The sequence below is a fragment of the Somniosus microcephalus genome, chromosome 10 (genome assembly GCF_052327205.1).
Source record: "Somniosus microcephalus isolate GS21.2 chromosome 10, FLI_Smic_1.0, whole genome shotgun sequence".
Classification (NCBI taxonomy): domain Eukaryota; kingdom Metazoa; phylum Chordata; class Chondrichthyes; order Squaliformes; family Somniosidae; genus Somniosus; species Somniosus microcephalus.
Window position 1 is genome coordinate 120,526,818 of NC_140996.1, and position 26,345 is coordinate 120,553,162.

The 26,345-nt window shown below is 47.2% G+C and overlaps 1 protein-coding gene across 2 annotated transcripts in view; it reads right to left on the reverse strand.

The window, feature by feature from the left end:
• The window catches only part of LOC147111665 (piwi-like protein 4), a 137,081-nt gene that overhangs the window by 69,374 nt on the left and 41,362 nt on the right, over positions 1-26,345 (reverse strand). For both annotated transcript variants that reach the window (XM_085998766.1, XM_085998765.1), the window contains exons 5-7: positions 14,402-14,616; positions 11,872-11,993; positions 9,788-9,868 (exon numbers count right to left, since the gene is read on the reverse strand). In XM_085998766.1, coding sequence (XP_085854892.1) covers positions 9,788-9,868; positions 11,872-11,993; positions 14,402-14,616 — 418 coding nt within the window. The remainder of the gene's footprint in view (positions 1-9,787; positions 9,869-11,871; positions 11,994-14,401; positions 14,617-26,345) is intronic.

Genomic DNA, 26,345 nt, shown 5'->3' on the forward strand with positions numbered 1-26,345 from the left:
GACCCATCCTCATCACCCCCAGAAGAACCTCCACCATCCCCAGAGGTATCCTCACCACCCCCAGAAGTACCTGCAACACCCCCAGCACATGGGTGATATGCCTATCAATTAGTCCAATAAAAGGCGACGAGTTAAGAACGTAACTGAAGGTTTTTATTGGCTAAATAACAGAGCCCACCCTCGTGGGTGATCCGATCCAACAGGGAGGAATACTAGCCAGTCAGCTACCTTTATACCTGGGCAGGTAATGGGCGGAGTCGGAGGTGGTCAGCCCAGGTATAACAGTGCGACAAGAGGCGACCTCGTGTAGTGATGTGACAGTGAGAACAGTGAGAACAATATACAGTGATAACTATAACAGTGGTTTACCACATTCACCCCTTGTTTAGATTAGAGTCCGGCGGGGTGAAGTGTATTACCAGCTCTGGTATGTCAGTCTGTCCGGAGGCTTCGTTAGCCTCTCCGATCGTCGCAGCGGCGGTGTTACATTATCCGGTGTTAAAGCTGGTGTCTGCGTAGTCGGCAAAGGCTCGTGGGGTTCCGGCATGCCGTCTACCTCGGCTGGACTCGGGGGGTTGGGAGGGGGGGGTGAGGGTGCGAGGTCTCGTAAGGAGACAGTGTCCTCCCGTCCGTCTGGGTAAGCCACATAGGCGTACTGGGGGTTGGCGTGCAGGAGGTTCACCTTCTCGACCAGGGGGTCCGTTTTATGGGCCCTCACGTGCTTTCGCAGCAAGACGGGTCCCGGAGAGGTCAGCCAGGTTGGTAGGGTGGTTCCCGTAGTCGACTTCCTGGGGAAGACAAACATTCGAGCATGGGGGGTGGTGTTAATGGCAGTGCAAAGTAGTGACCGGATGGAGTGCAGCGCAATCGGGAGGACCTCTTGCCAGCGGGAGGTTGGGAGGCCCTTAGACTTTAAGGCTAAGAGGGTGGCCTTCCATACCGTCGCGTTCTCTCTTTCCACCTGGCCGTTCCCTCGGGGGTTGTAGCTGGTGGTCCTGCTTGCTGCAATACCCCTCTCCAATAGGAACTGACGGAGTTCCTCGCTCATGAAGGAGGCGCCCCGGTCACTATGTATATAGTTCGGGAACCCGAACAAGGCGAAGAGTTTGTTCAGGCATTTAATGACCGTGTTACTGGTCATGTCTGGGCAGGGGAAGGCAAAGGGGAAACGGGAGTACTCATCAACGATGTTGAGGAAGTACACATTACGGTCGGATGACGGTAGGGGCCCCTTGAAGTCGATGCTCAGACGCTCGAAGGGGTGGGTGGCCTTGATCAGGCTTGCTCTGTCCGGCTTATAGAAGTGCGGTTTGCACTCAGCACAGATCTGGCAGTTCCTGGTCATGGTCCTGACCTCCTCGATGGAGTATGGCAGGTTGCGGGCCTTAATGAAATGGTAGAGTCTGGTGACTCCGGGGTGGCAGAGGTCATTGTGGAGGGTCTGAAGTCTATCACTTTGCGCGCTGGCGCATGTAATGCGTGAAAGAGCATCAGGGGGGTCGTTCAGTTTACCGGGCCGGTACAAGATCTCATAATCATAGGTGGAAAGCTCGATTCTCCACCTCAAGATTTTGTCGTTCTTGATCTTGCCCCTCAGCTTGTTATTAAACATGAAGGCAACCGAGCGTTGGTCGGTGAGGAGGGTAAATCGTTTGCCTGCCAAGTAGTGCCTCCAGCGCCGTACTGCCTCCACAATTGCCTGGGCTTCCTTCTCGACCGACGAGTGTCGGGTCTCGGGGCCCTGTAGGGTCCTTGAGAAGAAGGCTACCGGCCTACCCTCCTGGTTAAGGGTAGCGGCTAGGGCGAAGTCGGATGCATCGCTCTCCACTTGGAAGGGGATTGACTCATCCACTGCGTGCATTGTGGCCTTGGCTATGTCTCCCTTAATGAGGGAGAAGGCCGCGCACGCCTCTTCCGTGAGGGGGAAGGATGTGGTTTTCAGGAGGGGTCTGGCTTTGTCCGCATAATTGGGTACCCATTGGGCATAGTAGGCGAAAAGCCCCAGGGTTCTCCTAAGTGCTTTTGGACAGTGGGGGAGGGGTAGCTCCATGAGGGGGCGCATTCTTTCGGGGTCGGGGCCGATGACTCCGTTCTCTACTACACAGCCAAGGATGGCAAGGCGCGCTGTGTTAAACACGCATTTCTCCTTATTGTAGGTGAGGTTCAGCCGTTGGGCCGTACGGAGGAATTTCTCCAGATTCACGTCATGGTCCTGCCGGTTGCGGCCGCAGATGGTGACGTTATCGAGATAGGGGAAAGTGGCCTGTAGTCCGTTCTGGTCAACCATCCGGTCCATCTCCCGTTGGAAAACCGAGACCCCGTTGGTGACACCAAAGGGGACCCTAAGGAATTGGTAGAGGCGGCCATTCGCCTCGAAGGCGGTGTACTGGCTGTCCTCCGGGCTGATGGGGAGTTGGTGGTAGGCCGACTTGAGGTCGATGGTCGAGAATACGCGGTATTGTGCAATCTCATTGACCATGTCCGATATGCGGGGGAGGGGGTATGCGTCCAGCTGGGTGTATCTGTTTATGGTCTGGCTGTAGTCGATAACCAGGCGATTTTTGTCGCCGGTCTTGACTACCACCACCTGGGCACGCCAGGGGCTGCTGCTCCCCTCAATAATGCCCTCTTTCAGGAGTCGCTGCACCTCAGAGCTAATGAAGGCTCTGTCCCCAGCGCTGTACCGCCTGCTCTTAGTAGCGACAGGTTTGCAGTCGGGGGTGAGGTTAGCGAACAGGGAAGGTGGCGGTACCTTGAGGGTGGATAGGCTGCAGGTGTTACGCGGTGGGCGGTTTAACTTTCGCTGGTTGTCGACTGTGAGTGGGGGGAGGGGTCCACCGTATGCTAGGGTTACACTTTGGAGGTGGGATTGGAAGTCCAGCCCTAGTATGACGGCAGCGCACAGCTGGGGGAGTACGAGGAGTTTAAAATTTTTATACTCTGTCCCTTTAACCGACAATGTCACGACACAGTAGCCGCTGATGTCTGTGGCGTGCGACCTCGATGCCATCGAGATGCGGCTGCGCGTTGGCAGGACGGGGAGGGAGTAGTGGCTCACCGTGTCTGGGTGGATGAAGCTCTCCGTGCTTCCGCTGTCGAACAGGCAGGTCGTGGCGTGGCCGTTGACTTTGATGTCCATCATTGAGCTGGCCAGGTGGTGCGGGCGGGCTTGATCCAGGGTCACGGAAGCTAGGGTGTAGATGAGCGCGTCGTTGTCATGACAAGATGGCGGCGAAGATGGCGGCCCCCGTAGTTCACATGAGGCTCTGTTTAAATCGTTTGCCCCGCACAAAGATGGCCGCCCCTGCTGTTCCCATGAGGCTCTGCAGGCTTCGGCTGCCCCGCACAAAGATGGCCGCCCCTGGTTTTCCCATGAGGCTCTGCAGGCTTCGGCTGCCCCGCACAAAGATGGCCGCCCCTGGTTTTCCCATGAGGCTCTGCAGGCTTCGGCTGCCCCGCACAAAGATGGCCGCCCCCAGGGTTCGCATGAGGCACTGCTGGCTTCTGAGGATTTGCTTCTGCAGGCCTTGGAGAAGTGGCCTTTCTTGAGGCAGGTTTTGCAGGTCGAGTTTTTGGCTGGGCAGCGCGACCTCGGATGCTTCTCCTGGCCGCAAAAGAAGCAGCCAGCGGCCCGATCGGGGTTGCCTGATGTCGGGGCCGGTACCGGGGCTAGCGGGCCCGGTCGGATCCGTGATGCAGACGCTGAGGTAGGTCCCGGGGGCAGCGCTGTGAAGGGTGGTGGGGTGGGGGTCGGGCCCGAGTCCCAGGGTCGCGAATAGTACCTGGCAAACGCTTCCTGGTCTTGCTGGGTGGCCTCTAGGGTGAGGGCGAGGGCTTCGGCCTTGTCCAGGTCTATGTCCTTAGCTTCAAGCAGTCTTTGCCGTGTGTAGTCGGAACGTAGGCCTCTCACCAAGGCGTCGCGGACATTGTCTTCCATGTTCGCAGTAGCCGTCACCGCTTTAAAGTCACAGTTCCTGCCGAGTTGTCTCAGCGCTCGTGAAAATTCAGCTATCGATTCTCCTGGCTGTTGCTGGCGAGATCTTAAGAGATGCCTAGTGTACATGTAGTTTACCGGGCTCCGGTACTGCTGTTTCAGTAGGTTGATGGCGTCGTCGTACGTAGTCATGTCCTGGATGAGTGTATATACTCTCGGGCTCGCTTGGGCTTTCAGGACTCTTAGTTTGGATCTCTGAGGGACGACGGCTTCCTCCAGGTACGATTCGAAGCAGTCCAGCCAGTGTTTGAAGTCGTTGGCTGAGTTTGGTGCCTGTGGGTTTAGATCCAGGTATGGTGGTTTCAAGGCTTGCAGCCAAGCCGGCTGGTGTGGCCCGTTGTCTGGAGGCTGCTGTTGCTGTGCTGCTGGGTGAGCTCCTTGCTGTTGCTGTTCATTATCAGACATCTTTAAAATTTAGCCAATAAAATTGATATGCCTATCAATTAGTCCAATAAAAGGCGACGAGTTAAGAACGTAACTGAAGGTTTTTATTGGCTAAATAACAGAGCCCACCCTCGTGGGTGATCCGATCCAACAGGGAGGAATACTAGCCAGTCAGCTACCTTTATACCTGGGCAGGTAATGGGCGGAGTCGGAGGTGGTCAGCCCAGGTATAACAGTGCGACAAGAGGCGACCTCGTGTAGTGATGTGACAGTGAGAACAGTGAGAACAATATACAGTGATAACTATAACAGTGGTTTACCACAATGGGTATGCCCAGGAGGGCACCACGGACTCCCGGTCGGAACCCGAGGTACTGTTGCGACGTTCAGGAAGGACTATCACACCCCCGGACAGACTAAATCTGTAGAAGGGGTGAATGTGATGAAATATATGTCTTCATCAGCCCCTGTGTTTTACCCGCATTGTATTGTGTGTACCGCCCCCTTTTCCCCTATTGTGTGTATTGGCTCCGCCCCTGTCTTTTGTCATATAAAGGTCTCAAGAGCTGTATGAGTCATTCTGCCAGACGAATCCGATGTGGAATGGCGTGCAATGTTCTTAGCGATTAAAAGCCTTCAGTTGAATCCTTTAATTTCTTGTCTTTGAGTTATTGATGGCACATCACCTGTGCCCGTTCAAAGTGGTCCAGGCAGCACGCAAAATATGTGCTGCCTGCTCACTATAATGATTAGAGCGCTGATCTCAGCACTAAACATGCTGCTGATTGGGTTAAACAGTGGAGCCAATATTGGGTGCAGTCTAATGTTTGGCCTAGGCTCTCTGCATTACTTAAAGGGGTGGTGATTTGTTGCAGAAGTACCTCATTGTCATTGTGGATGAAGACATGGCTCAGCAACCAAGGAAGCGAGCACGAAGGTTTTCAGATGCTACACTGGAGGCCTTGGTTGTGGCCGCGCAACGAAGACGGGCTTGTCCTATTCCCACAGGGTGACAGGGGGGCATCCAAGGGCACTTGCAGAAGGCTCTGGGAGGAGATTGCTGACTCTGTCACAGCCTCAGTGTGGTCCCAAGGACCTGGATCCAGTGCCGAAAAAAGTTTAATACAGTTTAAGTCTACAGTCGGACCTTCTAGATCCACAGCTGGTCGAGGTCGTCATGCAAGGCCATCTGTAATCTCCCCCACGGAAACTCAACAGCCTTCCACCAGCCATGCTGCAGCCACTGGGGGAGGACTGCATAGGAGCACTAGAGTAGGTAAAGGCACACGAACGACAGGCACTAAGGGAATGCACAAGGGTGATTAGTTGATATTGTAATTTTGATTGGATTCGGATAAATTTATGGTTTTTGTTTGGAATGTGCTGACTCTCATTTCAGCTTTGAGCCCAAGAGGACACTGTGATTTTCCCTGACAGAGGGATACGATGGGGAAGTGGTGAGCAACGGGTATCTGGGGTTTCATTCATTGGAATCGGAGCCGGAACGGGGATTTGCTGCCTGCCTCCTCATTCCCTCCTCTTCCTCCAGAGGTGGTCTCGCAATCCCTGGTGGCAAGGGCTGCGCCCTCATGATGGCCAAGTTGTGGAGCATGCAGCAGACCACCACAAAATGGGACACCCGCTCCGGCGAGTACTGGAGGACTCCTCCTGAGCGGTTAAGGCAGCAGAACCTTTGCTTGAGCACCCCGATGGTCTGCTCGATGATGTTCCTGGTGACAGCAAGGCTCTCATTATGTGTGCTGGGCATGAGTGGTGGGGTTGCGGACTGGAATCATCAGACAGGATAGCCCCCGTCTCCGAGCAGCCACCATCGGGTTTGATGTGCTGGCTGGAAGATTGCTGGCACACTGGACTGGATGAAGCATCATGACTGCTGCCAGGAAAGCGGGCATTCTTTTTTCTTATTCGTTCCTGGGATGTGGGCGTCGCTTGCAAGGCCAGCATTTATTGCCCATCCCTAATTGCCCTTAAGGTAGTGGTGAGCCACCTTCTTGAACTGCTGCAGTCCATGAGGTGAAGGTGCTCCCAGTGCTGTTAGGGAGGGAGTTCCAAAATTTTGACACAGCGAAGATGAAGGAACAGCAATGCATTTCCAAGTCAGGATGGTGTGTGACTTGGAGGGGAATTTGGAGGTGATGGTGTTCCTATGCACCTGCTGCTCTTGTCGTTCTAGGTGGTGGAGGTCGCAGGCTTGGGAGGGGCTGCCGAAGAAATCACCATCATCATACACTGGGTTTGGTCGCACAACTGCACAACCTCTGTTGACCCCTCCACTGCCTCTGTGCTTTCAAGACTACTTGGGCTAAAAATTCCAGTATGCTGGAAACCTGCTGGTAACACTGTCGGCCAAGACTAATGGCTGCCGGCTAATTAACATCAGTGGTGCAGAGAATGTGTTGTGTAACACGCTCTTTCCAGCGCTAAGCTCAGCAGTAGGCCGTAGGTCGCGTCTGTGTCCCGCTTGCAGTGAAGGAGAACGGGGAAGAAAGGAGCGAATCTGTAGGCCATGTACGGAACAGCTGCCGTACTTGCTACAATAATATTACCTGCCACCCAATTATTAACTATGTTTGTTGATTTTTTAATAGTTCATGAAATGAATGCATCTGCGTTCTCGGCAACACTAATCTTTCCCCAATGGTTACTCTTGAAAGTGCTTAAATGTGTAGTAATCATGTCAGCTTTTCGTGGGTCTTGCATACTTGACACAAAATAATTATTTGATAAATAATTGGTTATGGAATTTTGAATAAATTAATTATAATTCCCTAAAATCTTAAGCAGTTGAGTCGAGATTTGCTAGGGGATGGCGTTCTGGTGACGCTATCATCATAAAGATAAAAGAGATCTTATCAGAGATAATCTTCAAACGATGCAATGGAGTTCCAGGCAATCTGATGCTCTTTAGGAATTCAGTTTTTTTATTTGCTGGGAATCAGCCGAGGGATTTGCAGTTTTGTACAGGTGTTCAGTTCTGAACTAAAAGCTTGTTCCATAAGGTTTCACCCATTGATTTACTGACCCACAATTACTGCAAGCCTCCCGGAAAGCTGCCAGAAAATGCAACCCCCACCCCCCGCCCCACCACCACTGATGGGGCAAAATGAAAGTATAAAAGAACAACCTTGGCAAAGGAGGCATTTGACGTTCTGGCATCCATCGGAGGTGTTTTCCACTTGTCAACCTCCCTCTTTGTCTAAAATCTGCCAGTCCTGCTGTCTTACATTTGACAGTTGAAGCGTCCTCATGGCTGTTAACGCTGCTGAAGCACTTTTAGTGGCAGCACGCACGGGTGTGTATTAGAGAGGGCAGCAAGAGGAGCAGCGATATCCAAAATGGATGAGCGGGCGTCAACTCGGCGTTGTATGCTGATTGACATCATGCTCCAAATCATTACAATACTTTCGGCGCGCGCAGGCAATGGCAGTGCTGCTGACTTGCCAAAAATGGCAGCCGCTGCAGGATCCATCAGCAGCGGGTGAAAGTGCGATGCCTGCCATTTCTTTCCCTGAATCGGGCGGTAACGGCTGGAGGTAAGACCTCAAATTTTTAGCCCCTTGTTTTTTTAATTCTTGGTAATGTGGCCAATGCTAGCAAAGGTGGTATTTATTGCCCATCCCTTGTTGCCCTTGAAAAGGTGTGTTGGGTCCTTCTTATTGAACCGCTGCAGTCCATGTGGTGAAGGTGCTCCCACAATGCTGTTGAGTAGGGAGTTCCAGGATTTTGAACCAGCAGCGATATATGTCCAAGTCAGGATAATGTCTGACTTGGAGGGGAATTTGAAGGTGATGGAGGTTTGGGAAGTGCTGCTAAAGAAGCCTTGGTGAGTTTTTGCAGTGCATCCTGTAGATAGTACACACTTCAGCCATGGTATAATGGTGATGGATGTTTAGGCTAGTGGATGAAGTGCCGATCAAGTGGACTGCTTTATCCTGGATGATGGTCAGCTTCTTGAGTGCTGTTACAGCTGCCCCCATCCAGGCAAGTGAAAAGTATTCCATTGCACTCTTGACTTGTGCCTTGTAGGTGTAAAGAGGCTTTAGGAGGTGAGGCACATGCCGCAGAATAACCAGCCTCTGACCGGCCCTAGTAGCCATGGCCATTTTATGGCTGGTACAGTTTTTGGTCAATGGTGATCCCCGGGATGCTGATGGTAGGGAGCTCAGTGATGGTAATGCCATTCAATGTCAAGGGGAAAAGGTAAGACTCCATCTTGTTGGAGATGGTCATTGCCTGGCACTTGTGTAGTGCAAATGTTACTTGCCACTTATCAGCTCAAGCCTTGTCCAACATCCAGTTTTGGATGAGCTGCAATTTCCTCCTGCTAAACATTGGGAAGACGAATGTATTCATCTTTGGTCCCTGCCATAAACTCTGTACCCTGGCCACGAATTCCCTCCCCGGAATCCTGGCCGATATTGATCCCTCAATCAACATCACAAAAACAGATTAACTGGTCATTATCACATTTCTGTTTATGGGAACTTGCTGTGTGCTAATTGGCTGCCACATTTCCTACATTACAACAGTAACTACACTTCAAAAGTACTTAATTGGCTGTAAAGTACTTTGGGATGTCCGGTGGTCATGAAAGGCGCTATATAAATGCAAGCCTTTCTTTCTCTCTCCAGCTACTGCCTTAGGCTCAATCAGATTGTTTGCAACCTAGGCATAACATTAGACTCCGAGGTGAGCTTCCGACCCCATATCCTCTCCATTATAAAGACTGTGTACTTCCACCTCTGTAACTTCACCTGCCTGGCATACTATTTCTCCTTTAGAAGTCCTAACCCAACTCTGGTTGGCAGCCTTGAGGATCATTTACCATTCATGTTCAGTTCTCAGCATGAACTCTTAGTTAACAACAAACACTTAATTACATTTCCATAGAAGTCATTCATGTTCCCATGGAGACAATAGGCGCAGTTGTCACTGATGGGAATTCATTAAGCTTTCTGCATTGTTGCAGCATCTCATCAATGGCTGGAGCAGTAAATCAGGCTTGCCAATCATTTCAATTTGCTATTTGTAAACAATCCAATTTTCCACACTCCACAACTCTATTGACTATATTTTCATAATTTATGCCAGGTAATTAGATGAATAGCTGCTTGATAAATGTAAAAACAGCATTATTACATGTGCATTTTGATTGGCCAATTTATTGTCATTCCTGCAAATGAAGTTGGTTTTCTCAAAATCACCTGCAGGCAAGTGTACAAGCCAATGGTGGTAAAATTCTACAAAAATAGCATTATTGACTTTCTAACCAAGAAAGGAAAATGTGTTTGTTTTCTCAATTTGGTGCAGTAATTCACTGTTGTTCACAAAGCGGTAATATAATCAATATTGCAGGAAATTAGGACTATAATCAAAGAAATGGCCTACCTATGTTGAGGAATCTGAATTGGAGTAGACGGATTATAAAAATTTCGCCCAATTTGGTACATAGACAGCATTTTCAGAACTCTATTTAAAAACAGAAGTGTTTCAAATATTTTTATTTATGTAAAAAGATTGGCATATTACACAGAAAAATACTTTTATCTTCATTATTAATGACTATAGCACTCACTTAAATACATAAACTACAAATTCAAAATGTTTTAAACTTTGGGAAATAAAAGGGGGAAAAATTGGGTTGATTTGCACCTCTCGTTAACGGGGCGCAAATCCCCCAGTGCCCAGGCACGGCGCCGCTAACGCTTCCTGCAAAACTCAGCGGGAGGTTAGTGGCGGCGGTAATCGGTAGCGCCCCGTGGTGCTGTGCAGCCGGCGATTACATCATCGCCGTGCACAGCGCTCCACTTGCACACTGGCCGCAAACTTCCCCTGCGCCCCCTGACCTATCACCGGACGATATATCAGACAGGGTCAGGGGGTGTTTTTGCAGCAGCAGCAGCACTAGTAAAAGGGACAGGTGTTGGGCGGCCATTTTTCTTGCCCGACTGCCAGCACCTGCCCCCTTTCCCGTTTTTTCTTCGGGGTGCCGGCCGCAATCGCTCAGCCCGGCACTCAAGGAGTGCCTGGCTGTTTTCACGGCACCCTGCTCCCCAGTGGTCTAGCAGGGCCCCGGTGCGCACAGCGCTAGGCCCCTCCCCTTTAATCAGTGGAGGAGGCCTGCAATGATGCGGCGCTACGTGCCGATGCGCATGGCGCTGTTGCACGTAGTGCTGCGATCTTCAGTTGTAGCGCCCCAAGGAGGTGCAGCGCTTCCAGTAGTGCTCCACCTCCTGCTTGGGACGCTACTTATGAATTTCAGGTGGAGGGGTGCTAACTTTTTTGGGGCGCTAAAATTAGCACCGTGGCAACGTTAGCGCCCCAAAAGGGGTGCCACCCAATTTTTCCTCCAAAGAACCTTATTCACATTCACTAAAAATTTCCCATGGAAACAAGTCTTCCTGGGGCTGGAGATGGCGCAAGTTGCATTTACGCCTGGGATACAGCATATGGACTTGATCCCAGCTCCACACTGGGATTCTCATTTTAACTGGACCTTTAAATTCTGGATGGGGAGTCATGGGCGAATCTTCACTAGAGTAAGGTAATCAATCCCAGAGGATACTGATTACCTTCTCTCGACAAAGTTTCTCCCATGGTAAGCTGAAGTGTTTACGGTACATTTGGGCATCCAGAGGACCCCGCTCTGCCTTACAGGAGTGGATTGGCTTGAGCTGGGGTGGCTGCCACTGATGCGCCCTTGCAGATGCCAGCGGCCCACCCTGGCTATACAAGTGACCCTGACAAATTTAATTAGTATCCCAAGTTTGAGCCCAGACTCCTGCCTTGGGCGAAGGCAGGCAGGGGTTCTGTGCTGCCAGCTTAGGTGTGCTGAAGTAGGATCCCAAGAATGTCCAGGCCAGTATTTAAGATTATATGGATAAATATACAGGAAACTTTGGTTTATCCGGAGGTTGTATGTCCGGAAACCTCGATCTACCGGCAGAAATCAGGAACCGTTTTGTTAGGTTTTTTTTCTTCTCGTGGCTTTTTTTTTCTTCTCGTGGCTTTTTTTTCAACAGTCAGGCTCTGCAAAGTCTCTCTGAAGCTGTTGCTAAGCTACAGAGACGCTTCCAAGGTACGGCCGACTGTTTAGAAGCTGTTGCTAAGCAACAGTGTTTGTTGCCAGATACAGAGCTGCAAATCTCCGTATGCTTCAACATTAACTTTGTATGTCCGGCAGTTTTGATAGATCGGCAACAGCTCGGTCCCGTCGGTGCCGGATATCACAAAGTTTCCTGTAAACAGGTAAGATAGAATACTCCAAGGAATACAGTGGGGTGCATAATACAATGGTGTTGAAGTGCATAAGGCACCCACACCCCAGAAAAACAGGCAGAGGTGAGGCTTACAGTGTGCCCAAGATGTGTGCTGGGAGCCTATGTACAAGTTGTTTTCTGATTTTCAAGTATTATTTGACTACTCCAATCAATGTTGTGCAATTTATTTTGTATCACTGAGAATCAACTCACTTTTTAATTGTGATGTTTAAAAACTGCATGCACACGGGAGAATCCTGTGGCAATTCACTTGTCAGAGCAATGGTTATATTCACTGTCTGGCCATCTTTCATCATGCTTGTAACTTTTGTAACCTAAAGAGATGTGAGTTTATTAGAACAGTTAAAAGTAAGAGGAATAAGACCCACAATGTTCTTAATTACTATGATTATCCCCAATGATTCCCTTGAACTGTAGGAACTAGTAAACCTTTGGAATGTCTTCTGTACTGATGCACAGTCGCTAAGGTAAGTAGGCCATTGCTATTACCTGACCTGAAAGTATTTATGGATGTCCAGGAATTGATCACACAGCAGAATATTTTGCCCAGAACATGGCCTCTATGAAGGTTGAATGCATACACAGTGGGTTAACATTTTTACCTCTGAGCCTTGGGTTTGAACACAGCCCAGATTGATGCAATAAAATTGTCCTCTGTCTACTTGCTGTAAGGACCCTGTATGAAATAAGTTTGGACAGTCTCAACCCAGTCCATAGTGCATGCAAGACCACAGTACAAAACTGAGACTGATTGGAAATGTAACTAAAAGATGATGTAAGGATGGCGGTTGTCAAAAAATTCACGCTGGTGTAAAAGAGGGTACTCAGATCAAATAGCATGAATGTGTGAAGCTCTGACTAACCTCAATACTAGATGGTGCTTTGGAAGCTCCCCAATCACAGTAAGTCATATTTTATGTGGCACTGCATGAAATAAAGCATTCCAGGGAAGTCAACAGCCTACATCAGCCAATGTGGTACCAACCATATTTGCATGTCCCAGCATATTTACCTGTCAACAAAAAGATGAGCTGTATTCATGAGTTCCAGGTAAGTATAGAGCCAGCTGCAGAGCTGTGTGGCCTGCTGCAAGGACATCTGCAGCTAACGTGCACCATAGGGCTGGCACAACATTGGTCAGCTGCAACCTCAATTCTGCCTCCAGTTGTTTTTAAACATGCTGTAATGTTGACCTCTGGTGATGGTCAAACCAGGGCTACCCTCATTGTAACCACCTCATGCAGCACCACGTCTACTTTAGCACTCATCAAACAAGGGTTAGCCACTGGTTGCACCATCATTTGCCTAAAGACTCTGTTTCATGCTTCAACATTGGGTTTCCTTTCACTTCACTCTTGCCTGTCATTTCTTGCCAATCTTTTCCCTTCAGTCTCTGCAAAGGAACAGGCCAGGTGTTTACTCAGCGACAGTTACAAAATGCAAGCATACAGGCTCACAGGAATTGCTTTGATGACTAGGTGCCGGAAGCACTGACAAGGGACAGGAGGGCCTCACTATAACAAACTGAAGACCATTCCTCCCCAGAAGCACCTGGAACACTTAATAGACATGGGCTGGGAAATTCCTGAGAGCTGTTCCCGCTCTGTTGGCTTGAGGTGCGGCAGAAACCCTGTTTATGCACGTAAACGGGTTATTTTGAACTTCTGGTAAAGTAACTGTAACTTTAGATACAAGAGCAAAATGGTGGTAGATGGATGAGAAAGAGATCATTTTCATTAGGAATCGGTGAACAAGGAGAAGGAAAAATGAAATGAGAATGAGAGACATTGAAGAGACAGGAATAAGTTCAGGGGCGCAGATGCTGTGGGAGAAATATCATCAGGATGAGAGGCCTTATTGAAGTCTAGAGGGCAAAGGATGCGACAGACCTGGCAGGGATAAAGCCTGATGCTGGTTATAATGGTAAATTTAGTCTGGGACATCTAGAACTGCAAATTATTTCAATAATCTTTGAAGAGTACACGCAAGTGATCTTTTTTCACCTATGCCTTTGAGTGGAAAGTGTACAGCTATCTTCAGCAGACACTTGTACTAGCCTGCTAATTCCCTGAAAGGTAAATGAAAGTAAATTACCGTAATACATAAGTATATAGGTTAGTGCTGATGACATCAACAAGAAAAATGAGATACTTAACCTGGCAGGGTTAGGGACCTCACTAAATTACTTAATTTTTGAAGTAACCCAGGCTCTTTTTTTTTTTAAGGAATTACTGATTGTGGGACTCCCCTTTAAAACTGATGGTCACTTTTGACAATAAATAACCATAGTGAGGCAATGTTAAACCAGGTCATTTTTCAGTAATCATTATTCTGAAACAAAATTGAGCTATCACAATCATACACCTACTGGCCTTTCAAGTATAACTTAGTTAGGGTGAGGCTCACTGGTGTTGATTTAAAATTCTGACCTATCATGATATAGCTCATTCTTAAAACAAAACACAGCTCAATTGTCTAAATTGTCTGCACTGTGTGGTACCCTGTCTACTGGCATTGTGTATTGAAAAAACTCAGCCACAGTGCACATGAATTTCCAATATGTGTTAGTAGCAGGTAATAAACCATGCCATCACCGACTAATCGGGAGATTTACCTAGGGGTGTTAAAATTGGTTTGGTTTTTGAGACACTAAATCTCACTCACATTTTCCCAATGTTGAAAGTTCAGCATTTGTGAACAGAATCAAAAATATGCTTCTTACTTGGTTTTGCAGTTTATTTGGGAGGAACAGCATAGCTCCATCAAATGCCCTGATCTTTCCTAAGAGATCGCTATGGCTGAACAACAGTGCCATCCGTAAACGTTTTGATTCAATGTCAGGCATGAAGGTCACGTGGTACTGGTACAGGCACCATTTCGGGGGTGACCTGAAGGCAAAAAGGTTTGTGACGATCTTCACTGGAATCCCACTGGAACCTGCAAAGATCCAACATTAAACAACTTAACAACACCATCAAGTTTAGGAGAAACTTCATTTAGTATTGGGAAGTACCACATAATGGATAACATCCTGTAAGCTTCAAATACATGCAATCTATGAGGTTCTGATCCAATGGCGCACACGGTCAATCATATTAATATGGAGGGTCAGGTTCCTCAGAGTCAATATCCTAACAGGATATTTATTTCAAATACTCCCAATGTGTATACCATGACCCACTGGACCAGCAGTTATCTCACTTTCTCTAGAATGGCAAGTGACCACACATAAGCCTCAATGTTTTCTGGCTCTCTAGGCACAAAGGTCAAGTATCCATTTAGCTGTTTTTTCTACTTCTGGACTACCCAGATCTCCATCATGTACAGATAGATTGGTGTCTCAATTGATCAACAATAGGTCAAATCAAATCAAATCAACTTTTATTGTCATTGTTAGTGCACAAGTGCAGTACAACGAAATGTAGGCTTGCGGCTCCCGAGAGTGTACATTTGGATTAAGACATTTAAACATTCAACATACATTTGGCTTGTAGTATATTAACATAAATATAACCATAATAAAGTGCATTGGCAGATGTGCAGGCTTTAGAGTTTATTTGTGGAGTTCAGTAGGATGACAGCCCTGGGAAAGAAGCTGTTCCTAAATCTGGTCGTACGGGTGCAAATGCATCTGTAGCGTCTCCCAGATGGCAGGAGGGCGAACAGACTGTGGCTGGGGTGGGTAGGGTCTTTGATGATGGACCGTGACCTCCGTAAACAGCATTTCTGGTATATGTGCTCTGTGGTCGGTAGCCGGGTTGTGATGGAACGGGAATACCATCATCCTTTTCCATCCACTCCAGATGTAAACTTCCAAATAACCCAAGGTCTTACCCTGATCTGAGCCTGGAATGAAATATGTCACTCTACTTCCTCTACAGCTCAACCCATCAACATTGAATGTAACTTTTTAAAGCTGATGTGACAAGGGCCCACAGCACCTCTGTGCTTAACTCCATAATTCTCTAAAAAGTTAATGTCACCTTGAAAGGGAGAGTTCTACTGCTATTCACTCTGATTCTTTCTGTCTCAGACAACAGCTCTAGCCAAGACCATTCACATATTAAAGACACTAGACTTCATCAGCTTCAGCCCAGTTGACATGAGGCCAGTCTCCCTATATGACTTATCCTACTTTCATGAGCTAATTCAACTCTGAGCAACTCTAGGAGGCATAAGTAGAACACCAGGACCATACATCACCGAAGAATTATCTGTTCCATTCCCTATTAATATGTAAGATAAAAAAAAAATACATCATACCTATTACACCTCAGTGGCATCCACACCACATTAAATCCTTCATCCCCACAACATGTTGGATGAGCTGTGGAGCACTGGCAATTTCATCCTTAGCTTCTGGTCATCTCCTAAAGTCTGGGCACACTCGATATTTATGTAACATGTCAATACGCAGCCACTGAGACTGATTGTAATGTGATCATGTTCATTACCTCCTAGGTCTCTAGGTGAAAACCCCTATCCTTCCCGTCCTCCACTCAGCTGGGATCCTGGTGTGGACCAACTGATCGATTTCATCCGTATACTGCCTGATATTGCAATCCTCTAGTAATAGACAAAGTTACCATCACATACTGATTGGTTAGAGTGTTGTCTGGTGCCTTGGAATTGTTGTTCTCTTGCAAAGTTTATGGGTTTATCTATCCACAACTTCCTCATAAAATTTCTCATATACCACAGTTCTCACCACTTCCTGAGATCCAGTCAACGCCACGCGCCACCAAAGGCACGCTCTTGACCTCTCTCTTCAGCAGCACCGACTCACTATCTCAGAGTTGTCCTGCTCCACAGTTCCATTTCATCCTTCATCTCATCCGGTGCTTTTAACGAAAATCCTTTTCTCTTCCTTTCAGATGTCAAGGACTACAAGCTTCAACAACTCTTGGATACCAACGCCCCTCCGGATCCTTCTTCCCCTTTACTTTCCTGATTCTATCCCTCCTTACAATATCACCCCTTGCCGTGTTTTCACTATCCCCTCTCCGACCCTGAGCGATTAGTCCTCAGCTTCATCCTCTTACACCCCCACCTCAATGAATTTTGAGCTTGGCACGATGCTGAGCTATTCTTATGTTGCCTTCGCCACCGCACCCACGTCTTTGGCCAGGTGTTTTCTCCCCCACCCAGCAGACCCCTTTCACACATCTTCAGAATTCTCGTTCCACCTGAACCCCTCCCTCTGGCCTCTGACCCTCTCTAGATCGTTTCATTGGGAACTGCCAGCGTGACATCAGCCATCTCAATTTTTCTACTCCACTCACACTCTAACCTCCCTCCCTCTGAATCTGCAGCACTCCGTTCTCTCAGGTACAACCCTAACATTGTCATTAAACCTGCTGACAAGGGTGGCGCTGTTATTGTTTGGTGAACCGACATCTAACTTCCGAAGGCTGAAAGCCAATTCTCCGACACCTCCTCCCACTGGACCACGACCCCATCACCGAACATCAAGCTATCGTTTCCAGATTGTCACTTGTCTCATCTCCTCTGGGGATCTTCCCTCCACGGCCTCCAATCTCACAGACCTCCAACCTCCAAGATCTGCCCTGGTGGACCCATCATTTCAGCCTGTTCTTGCCCCACGGAACTTATTTCTTCCTATCTCAACTCTATTTCTTCTCCCCTTATCCAGGCTCTTCCCACCTACATCCGTGACTCTTCCTCCGCCCACCGCCACTTTAACAGTTTCCTGGCCCCAACCTTCTTCTTTGCACCATGGATGTCCAATCCCTCTACACCTCCATTCCCCACCAGGACAGCCCGAGGGCCCTCCACTTCTTCCTTGAATGGTGGCCCAACCAGTCCCCAACCACCACCACCCTCCTTCACCTGGATTAACTTCTCACATTGAACAACTTCTCCTTTGACTCCACTCACTTCCTCCAAGTAAAAGGTGTTGCTATGGGAACCCGTATGGGTCTTAGCTATGTCTGCCTTTTCGTGGAATATGTGGAACTTTCTTTGTTCCAGTCCTACTCAGCTTCCCTCTCTCACCTCTTTCTCCGGTACATCGATGACTGTATCAGTGCCATTTCCTGCTCTCGCCCCGAACTGGAAAATTTCATCAACTTTGCTTCCAATTTCCACCCCTCCCTCGCCTTCACAAGGTCCATCTCCGACTCTACCCTTCCCTTCCTTGACTTCCATTTCTGAAGATAGGCTGTCGACCAATATCTACTATATGCCCACTGACTCCCACAGCTACCTTGATTACACTTCCTCCCACCCCATTTCCTGTAAGGACTCTATTCCATTCTCCCAGTTTTTCCATCACATCTGTTCTGACGATGCCACCTTCCATACCAGTACTTCTGATGTCTTCCCTTTTCCTTAACCGAGGATTCCCCTCTACCGCGGTTGACAGAGCCCTCGACCGTGTCCGTTCCATTTCCTGCACTTCTGCTCTCACTCCTTCCCCTCTCTCCCAGAACCACGATAGGGTTCCCCTTGTCCTCACCTTTCACCCCACCAACCTCCACATTCAACGGATAATCCTCCGCCATTTCCGCCACCTTCAGCGTGATGCCACCACCAAACACATCTTCCCCTCCCCTCTCAGCATTCCGAAGGGACCATTCCCTCTGCAACAACCTGATCCTCCCTTCAATCACCCCCAACTCCCCCTCCCTTTCCCATGGCACCCTCCTGTGCAAGCGCAGGAGATACAACAACTGCCTTTTTACCTCCTCCCTTCCCACCGACCAGGGCCCCAAACACTCTTTCCAGGTGAAACACCGATTTACTTGTATTCTTTCAATTTAGTATACTGTATTCACTGCTCACGATGCGATCTCCTCTACATTGGGGAGATCAAACGCAGATTGGGTGATCGCTTTGCGGAACACCTCCGTTCAGTCCACAAACCCTGAGCTCTGGTCACTTGTCATTTTAATTCTCTGCCCCACTCCCACTCAGACCTCTCTATCCTCGGCCTCCCACACTGTTCCAATGGGTGGAATTTTAACCTAAAAATATGGGTGGGTTTGGAGCGTGGGGGTAGTTTAATTGTTAAAAATCAGATTCCCGACCTGAACCCACCCACCTCCAGTTTTAACGGAGGCGGGATGGGAAGCAGGATGGCGGCGGGCAGACAACCCCTCACAGGAGACGGGACGTCAATTTAAATATTACAATGAGGCTGGAAGCCTCTTTTTTAACCTCCATTTTGTTTTTAACTGCATGTGGACGGGTTTTACATGCTTCATAAAACCCAGCAGTTGCTGCATCCAGGAAGTGCCTTTATACCTACGACATGAATCTTGTCATTCATGTGGAAATGACTTATGAACTAATACTGGGCGGTCTGCTGGTGGCGCTGTCCAGGGAGAGTATAAATACTCGGGCATGGGCCCAGCTTGCTCAGGACATTCTTTAACAGGAACTAGTGAAGGACACAACTAGATCTCCATGTTGAAAAACAGTTGATTAAAGCCTTGTTTAATACTCAGACCAAGTGCCTAGTAGTTTTCTTACGTCACCTACCTCTTGGATCCAGGGTCCCTGCCTAACACATCCCGCATGATCGGAGATCCCCCCACAAGGCCTCCGATCACATCCCCAGCCCTCCTCTCCCCCCCCACCCCAACCACCGATGATGCTGAGGCCGGGCATGATCTGCACTCCCCCCACCGCCCCAACAATCCTCCAGTGGCCGGCCACAATCTTCCCTTCAACCCCCCCCCCACCCCAAATCATCTGGCCCCAATCCTCTATCCCCCCCATCTACCCCCCACCCCCAATCTTTTTAACAGCCCGGCCCGACCCCTGATCTTTTGCCCGACACTCCCCCACCCACCCCAATCCTTTTAATGGCCCGGCCCCCATGTGAACCCTCCCTCCCTCCTCTGTGCGGCCTAGTACCGCAGGCCTACCCGACTGCAGCCAACCAGGCTCTCAATCTGGTTGGCTGCAGGCGGGAAACTGAGGCCTTGCATGCAAATCAGGCCCTGCCATTAAAGTCGGCAGGGCATGATCGCCTCAGAGACCCCCCCCACCCCCAACCTGCCTTCCTCCATAAAATCCAGCCCAATGAAGCTCAAAGTAAGCTCGAGGAACACCACCTCATCTTTCGATCAGACACTTTACAGCCTTCCAGACTCAACATTAAGTTTAACAATTTCAGATCATTACCTCTGTTGCCATTTTTTAGGACAGTAGCCGTTGCTGATGAATCCGATATTCCCATTTACACCTCCTCTAGACCCAACTTTTGTTTCTTTTCTTGTCCCGTTACCACACCCTTTTGCCTTGCACCATCATCCCTTTTGTCATTTAATCACTCCTGCCTTCCACCCTATCACAGACCTTCCCTTTTGTTCTTTCCACCCCTCTCCTCCTTTCCCTGCCTCTGGACTTGCTTAAAACCTGTTACATCTCTTAACTTTTTCCAGTTTTGATGAAAGGTAACATTAACTGTTTCTCTCTCCACAGATGCTGAGCATTTCCAGCATTTCCTGTTTTTATTTTGGGTTTAGTCATCCTGGATGGTGAAAGCATTATGGGGTGAATTTCCTTACTGTTTCCAGCACACTTACTGCACAGGAATGGCGCTGGCACCTATTTTTGCGTGTGAAGTCAGATGGAAGCCATTAGATGATGCCTTTCACCATCCAGAAATGAACCAAAACAGATAGGAGAAATAATAGTAGTAGTGATCACAACATAGTAATGTAGGATTCGCAAAATTGGACTTTGTATTAATAAGGGTCAAATGGCAGAAGAGGCCATGATTTTAAAGACTATTTCAAAGGAAGCCCAGAAAAAGGGGCATACAAAATGGCCACCATACCATGTGACCAGCTTATTGGGACACTTTAAAATGGTTCCTGCGAATCCTCAGACAGCTTTGTGGATTCAACCCACAGCAAGTTCTGGAAGCCGTTTCTGAGAGAACGAAACCAGACCCACACATATACATATGGATTAGATGCAGATCCAGTCAAGATCAGCCTGGAGACAGAGGCCATCAAAATGTTGACCCAGACAAAAGGGGACAATTTCATATTCATGAGAACAGCACCCAGGACTAGATAACGAAATCAGCAGGACATTAAAAACAATGAAGGTCATTCCAGACCAGAGATGGGCCTTTACCGGCCATCGAAAACATTTTAAAATATAATAACTACCCCGCTGTGCTCCCAGCCTGCCAAAAGTTAAACAAAGACTAACCTGATTTTGGGCGGGAAGTGGAAGCTTCTGGGGGAAAAGTATAACTGAAGGAGTTGGAGTTGTACGAGACACTCAGACGGAAGACACACTCAGGAAGAAGGACTTGCTCGGAGGACACAGAGCTCACGCAGGCACTCGGGAAACTCTGAAGGAGACACCGGAGTTGTAGTTGGAGACAGCGGTGGGTGAAGAGGAGTCGCTTCGGGAGAAGATCAGCAAACTCCTCTCCACCATCGGAGGAGGAAGAAGAACCAAGCCAACATCAAGAAGGCCGTTTCGAAGCCGGCGTCCCGCCCCGGGGAAACACATCGGGAGATCATCGACCATCCCCAGGCCGTTGCCGAAACGAGAGGCCATCGACCCAACTTGGGAGAACAAAAAAATAAAGCCCCAAGAGAAGAAACCTTCCAGCCACCCCGGCTCGGGAGAAGAGATAAAAACAAACTGAAGAAGCGATGGGAGCCAGCCCAAGGCTCCTCTGACCAGGGTCGAGCCGACGATCCTCGACCCCGCCGACATCCAGGCTCGCCGGTGTCCAGCCGCCCCGACCCCCACCTCAGGAGAGAGGTGTGGCGCAGCTCGCAGGGGTTCCACGATCCACGAGGAGACGGAGCGCCTGAAGGGATCAAAACACAGACTTGATTTCAAAACCTTACACTTCCTAGTGGGATTGGTGAGCATGTTTCTGGCCCTTCACAATCAGATCTAGATAGGTTTAATAAGGGGGTGGATTTTAAGGGTACAATTAACATGAGTTGTTGTCCCTCGATGTTCCGTGTTTCCTTATTTGATGATGATCTTTGTAGAGTATAAGATGCCTGTATTTGCCTTAGTTAGTACTGTGTCGTTATGATTTGTTTTGTGTTTTTCCCTCCCATGTACTCTCTTATCTGCTTGCATTTGATTTGATATTTTTCCTTATGCAATAAAATTCATTTTGTTTCATCAAACTTGGTCTACAAGAGTTTTCTCTACATTGTAGTTCCTGCCCCAAAGTCCAGAGTATAGAATCTAAGGGGCGAGTGGGTCGAACCACTCAAGGTTTTACTGTGCAAGAGAGAGAGGCCTCTAGAGAGAGAAACCTCAGGGACATCGCTCAAGGAAAACCCCTTACAGTAAGGTTCAAGATTAGGATCGAGAGTGACATAAGTAGGACAAAGACTGAGATAATAGTTTGGAAAAGAGCAAATTATGAGAAAATTAAGTGGAACTAAGAAAGGTAAACTGGGAGAAAATCTTGAAAAACAAAGACAGAAAATCGGTGGGAAATCTTTAAAAGGTTAATTATTGGGTATGGTGTGGAGATGCCGGAGTTGGACTGGGGTGGACAAATGTAAGAAGTCACACAACACCAGGTTATAGTCCAACAGCTTTATTTGAAATCACAAGCTTTCGGAGCGCTGCTCCTTCGTCAGGTGAAGTGGAGAAATGCATAAAGACACAGCTTATATAGTCAGAGAATCATGTCAGATGTTTACAGGTAATGTTTCCAACTGCCATTTATCACACCTCGGCAGAGAGATAATCACAGCAATCAAAGGTGTGAATGGTGTCCAAACAGGTCAGTCAGGAAAACATTACATCAAAGAACAATGAGGTGGGGTCACAAGGGGTCAAATATTGCAGATGCTGGGGTCTTCGAAGCAAACTATCCAAAGACAAGCAATCTACAGGTTCCAATCAGCCCGTTTCAGCACCATCTCAGGACACGGCAAGAACTGGATGAGAGAATCAAACCTCATGCTCTAGTCAAGTTGCAGAGTGCCTGCACTGGAGCAAACTCTTCACACCTTTGATTGCTGTGATTATCTCTCTGCCGAGGTGTGATAAATGGCAGTTGGAAACATTACCTGTAAACATCTGACATGATTCTCTGACTATATAAGCTGTGCCTTTATGCATTCCTCCACTTCACCTGACGAAGGAGCAGCGCTCCGAAAGCTTGTGATTTCAAATAAAGCTGTTGGACTATAACCTGGTGTTGTGTGACTTCTTATAATTATTGGGTGTTCAAGAGAAATGTTCACTAAAAGCCAAAAACAAGCAAACTAATTATGGGGCACTGTGGATGAATAAAGAACTAGAGAAAATTGGATCTAAAGATAAAGACAAACAAGAAGTACTTAGATACTAAAGGATAGGACAAAAGGGAATACAAAAAAACTTAGGAGAGAAGTACAAAAATAATCAGGAAGGCAAAGAGAAATTACAAAATCAAATAATCAAGGAATATAAAAAGAAAAAGTGTAATATAGACCCATAAATAACAAAAGGAAAAGTAAAGTAGGAATAGGGCACTAAAAGATGAGCAAGATAAACTTATAGGTAATGACAGAGAAATGGCAAAAGTATTGAATAACTACTTTGCCTCAGTTTTTACTAAAGAAGCTAACGGAATAGACACTTCACTAGAGGTTGAGCTTAAAAAGACTATTAATACAGTTAGTAAAGAAAGGGAGAAATAATTGACAAACTAGCAAAACTAAGAGAGGATAAAAGCCCAGGTCCGGATGGTATGCACTCACACATACGCAAGGAAACTAAGGAGGAGATAGCAGAGGCACTAGTTTATATATAGATATATGTAAGTTCCATTGAAGAGGGATAGTGTCAGAGGACTGGTGGACAGCTAATGATGTTCCTATATACAAAAAGGGTGATAGAACAAAACCAGGCAACTATAGACTAGTCAGCTTAACATCAGTGGTAAGGAAGATACCGGAATCTATACTAAAAGAAGTGATAAAAGATTATCTAGAGACAGAAAATATAATAAAAATGGATTCTGAAAATAGAAGTCATGCTTAACTAACCTGACAGAATTCTTGGAAGAGGTAATGGAAAGAGTAGACAAGGGGAATTCAGTAGATGTCATATACTTGGATTTTCAAAAGGTCTTCGATAAGGTACCACGGTAGGCCCATGACAAAGTTTAGGACATGTGGAGTCAGGGAACAAATAGCTGAATGGATAGCAAATTGGCTAAAAAATAGAAAGCAGAGAGTAGAGGTAAAGGGTAGTTATTCAAAATGGAGGAAGGTAGAAAGCAGTGTTCCACAAGGATCAGTGCTGGGACCACTGTTATCCATAATTTACATTAACGATTTGGACTTAGGAATAAGTAACTCAATATCAAAATTTGCAGATATCATCAAACTGGGGGGTTTAGCTAACACTGAAGAAGAATGCAACATAATACAAGAAGATATTAGAAAACTAGCAAACTCGGCAGTTAAGTGGCAGATGAACATTAACATAGATAAATGTGAGGTGGTAGAAAAAACAGAAACATCACCTATGATGATATAAAGCTGGGTGGGAACGTAAGTTGTGAGGAGGATGCAAGGAGGCTTCAAGGGGATATAGACAGGCTAAGTGAGTGGGCAAGAACATGGCAAATGGAATGTGAAGAAATGTGAAGTTATCCACATTTTGGTAGGAAAAATAGAAAAGCAAGAGTATTTTTTAAATGGTGAGAGATTGGGAAATGTTGGTGTTCAGAGGGACCTGGGTGTCCTTGTACACGAATCACTGAAAGTTAACATGCAGGTACAGCAAGCAATTAGGAAAGCAAATGGTATGTTGGCCTTTATTACAAGAGGATTTGAGTGTAAGAGTAAAGACGTCTTACTGCAATTATATAGGGCCCCGGTGAGACCACACCTGGAGTATTATGTACAGTTTGGGTCTCCTTACCTAAGGAAGGATATACTTGCCATAGAGGGAGTGCAACAAGGGTTCACCAAACTGGTTCTTGGGATGGGGGGACTGTCCTATGAGGAGAGATTGAGTAGACTAGGTCTATATTCTCTAGAGATTAGAAGAATGAGAGGTGATCTCATTGAAACATACAAAATTCTTCCAGGGCTTGACAGGGTAGATACAGGGAGGATGTTTCCCCTGGCTGGGGAATCTAGAACAAGGGGTCACAGTCTCAGAATAAGGAGTCAGCCATTTAGGACTGAGATGAGGAGAAATTTCTTCACTCAGAGGGTGGTGAATCTTTGGAATTCTCTACCCCAGAGGGCTGTGGAGGCTCAGTCATTGAGTATATTCAAGACAGAGATTGATAGATTTTTGAATATTAAAGGAATCAAGGGATATGGGGATAGTTCAGGAAAGTGGAGTTGAAGTAGGTCAGCCATGATCTTACTGAATGGCGGAGCAGGCTCGAAGGGCCAAATGGCCTACTCCTGCTCCTATTTCATATGTTCTTAGAAAATAAGAAACTGAATGGGGTAGAAGAACAGAGGAATCTAGGGATACAGGTGAACAAATCATTAAAAGCAGCATCACAGATTAGCAAAGCAATTAAAAATGCTAACAAAGTATTGGGATTTATTTCTAGGGGCATGGAATCTAAAAGTAGTGAAGTTAGGTTAAACTTGTATCGGACCCTGGTCAGGCCACATTTAGAGTACTTTGCACAGTTCTGGTCTCCATACTATAAAAAGGACATAGGAGCGCTGGAGAAAGTGCAAAAAAGATTTACCAGGATGGTACCAGAGCTGAGAGATTTCAGCTATTGAGAAATATTGAACAGATTGGGGCTTTTTCTTTAGAAAAGAGAAGACTTAAAGTTGAGCTGATAGAGAGGTCTTTAAAATTATGAATGCATTGGACAGACCAGAAGTGGAGTGTTTCAAATTGTGGTAGAATCCAAAACTAAGGGCCATAAATAGTTACTAATAAATCCAATAGGGAAATAAGGAGAAATTTCTTCACTCAAGAGAGTGGTTAGAATGTGGAACTCACTGCCACAGGAAGTGGTTGAGGCAAATAGCTTAGATGCTTTCAAAAGGAAACTAGACAAGTACATGACAGAAAAAGGAATAGAGAGATATGCTGAAAGGCTGAGATGAGATAGATAGATAGAGTGGGAGGAGACTTGTTTGGCGTATAAACACCAGCACAGACCAGTTGGGTCAAATGGCCTGTTTCAATGCTGTATATTCTATGTAATAAGCTGCCAAATGGAACGTGGGAACTCATGTGTAGCCATTTTGCAGGACAAAAGCGGCAGAAATCACTTACTAGCTAAAGATTGGCACTAGGCCTCTTGTACGCCATATATATGGCTAGAAATAGGAGGAAATTGCAGGCCTTGGATTCTTTCTGCTGGTTTTGGCTAACCGAACTGACAGTTGTGTATTATAGCTACTGCATTGTTTTATTCTGCCGCTTGTTGCTGTTTTTCTGCTGCTCAGCACTCATTTGGTGTGCACATCCAGGGGCAGCATTCGTGTCAATGGTTGTTATCTGTAGCAAAGTACTCAGCTTGCCAATGAATGTGAAAGAGGAAGAGGAATTCTGGAAGAGGGAGGAAAAGCAGGTGTCGTTCCACTCCAGGCACCTGATGCAGATGTGTGTTATTTCATCGAGGCACAACTGCAATTTGATCATTGCGTTGAAAGTTACCATCACATTCAACTTTTATGCAACCAGCTCATTTGAAGCCACCACTGCAGACACTT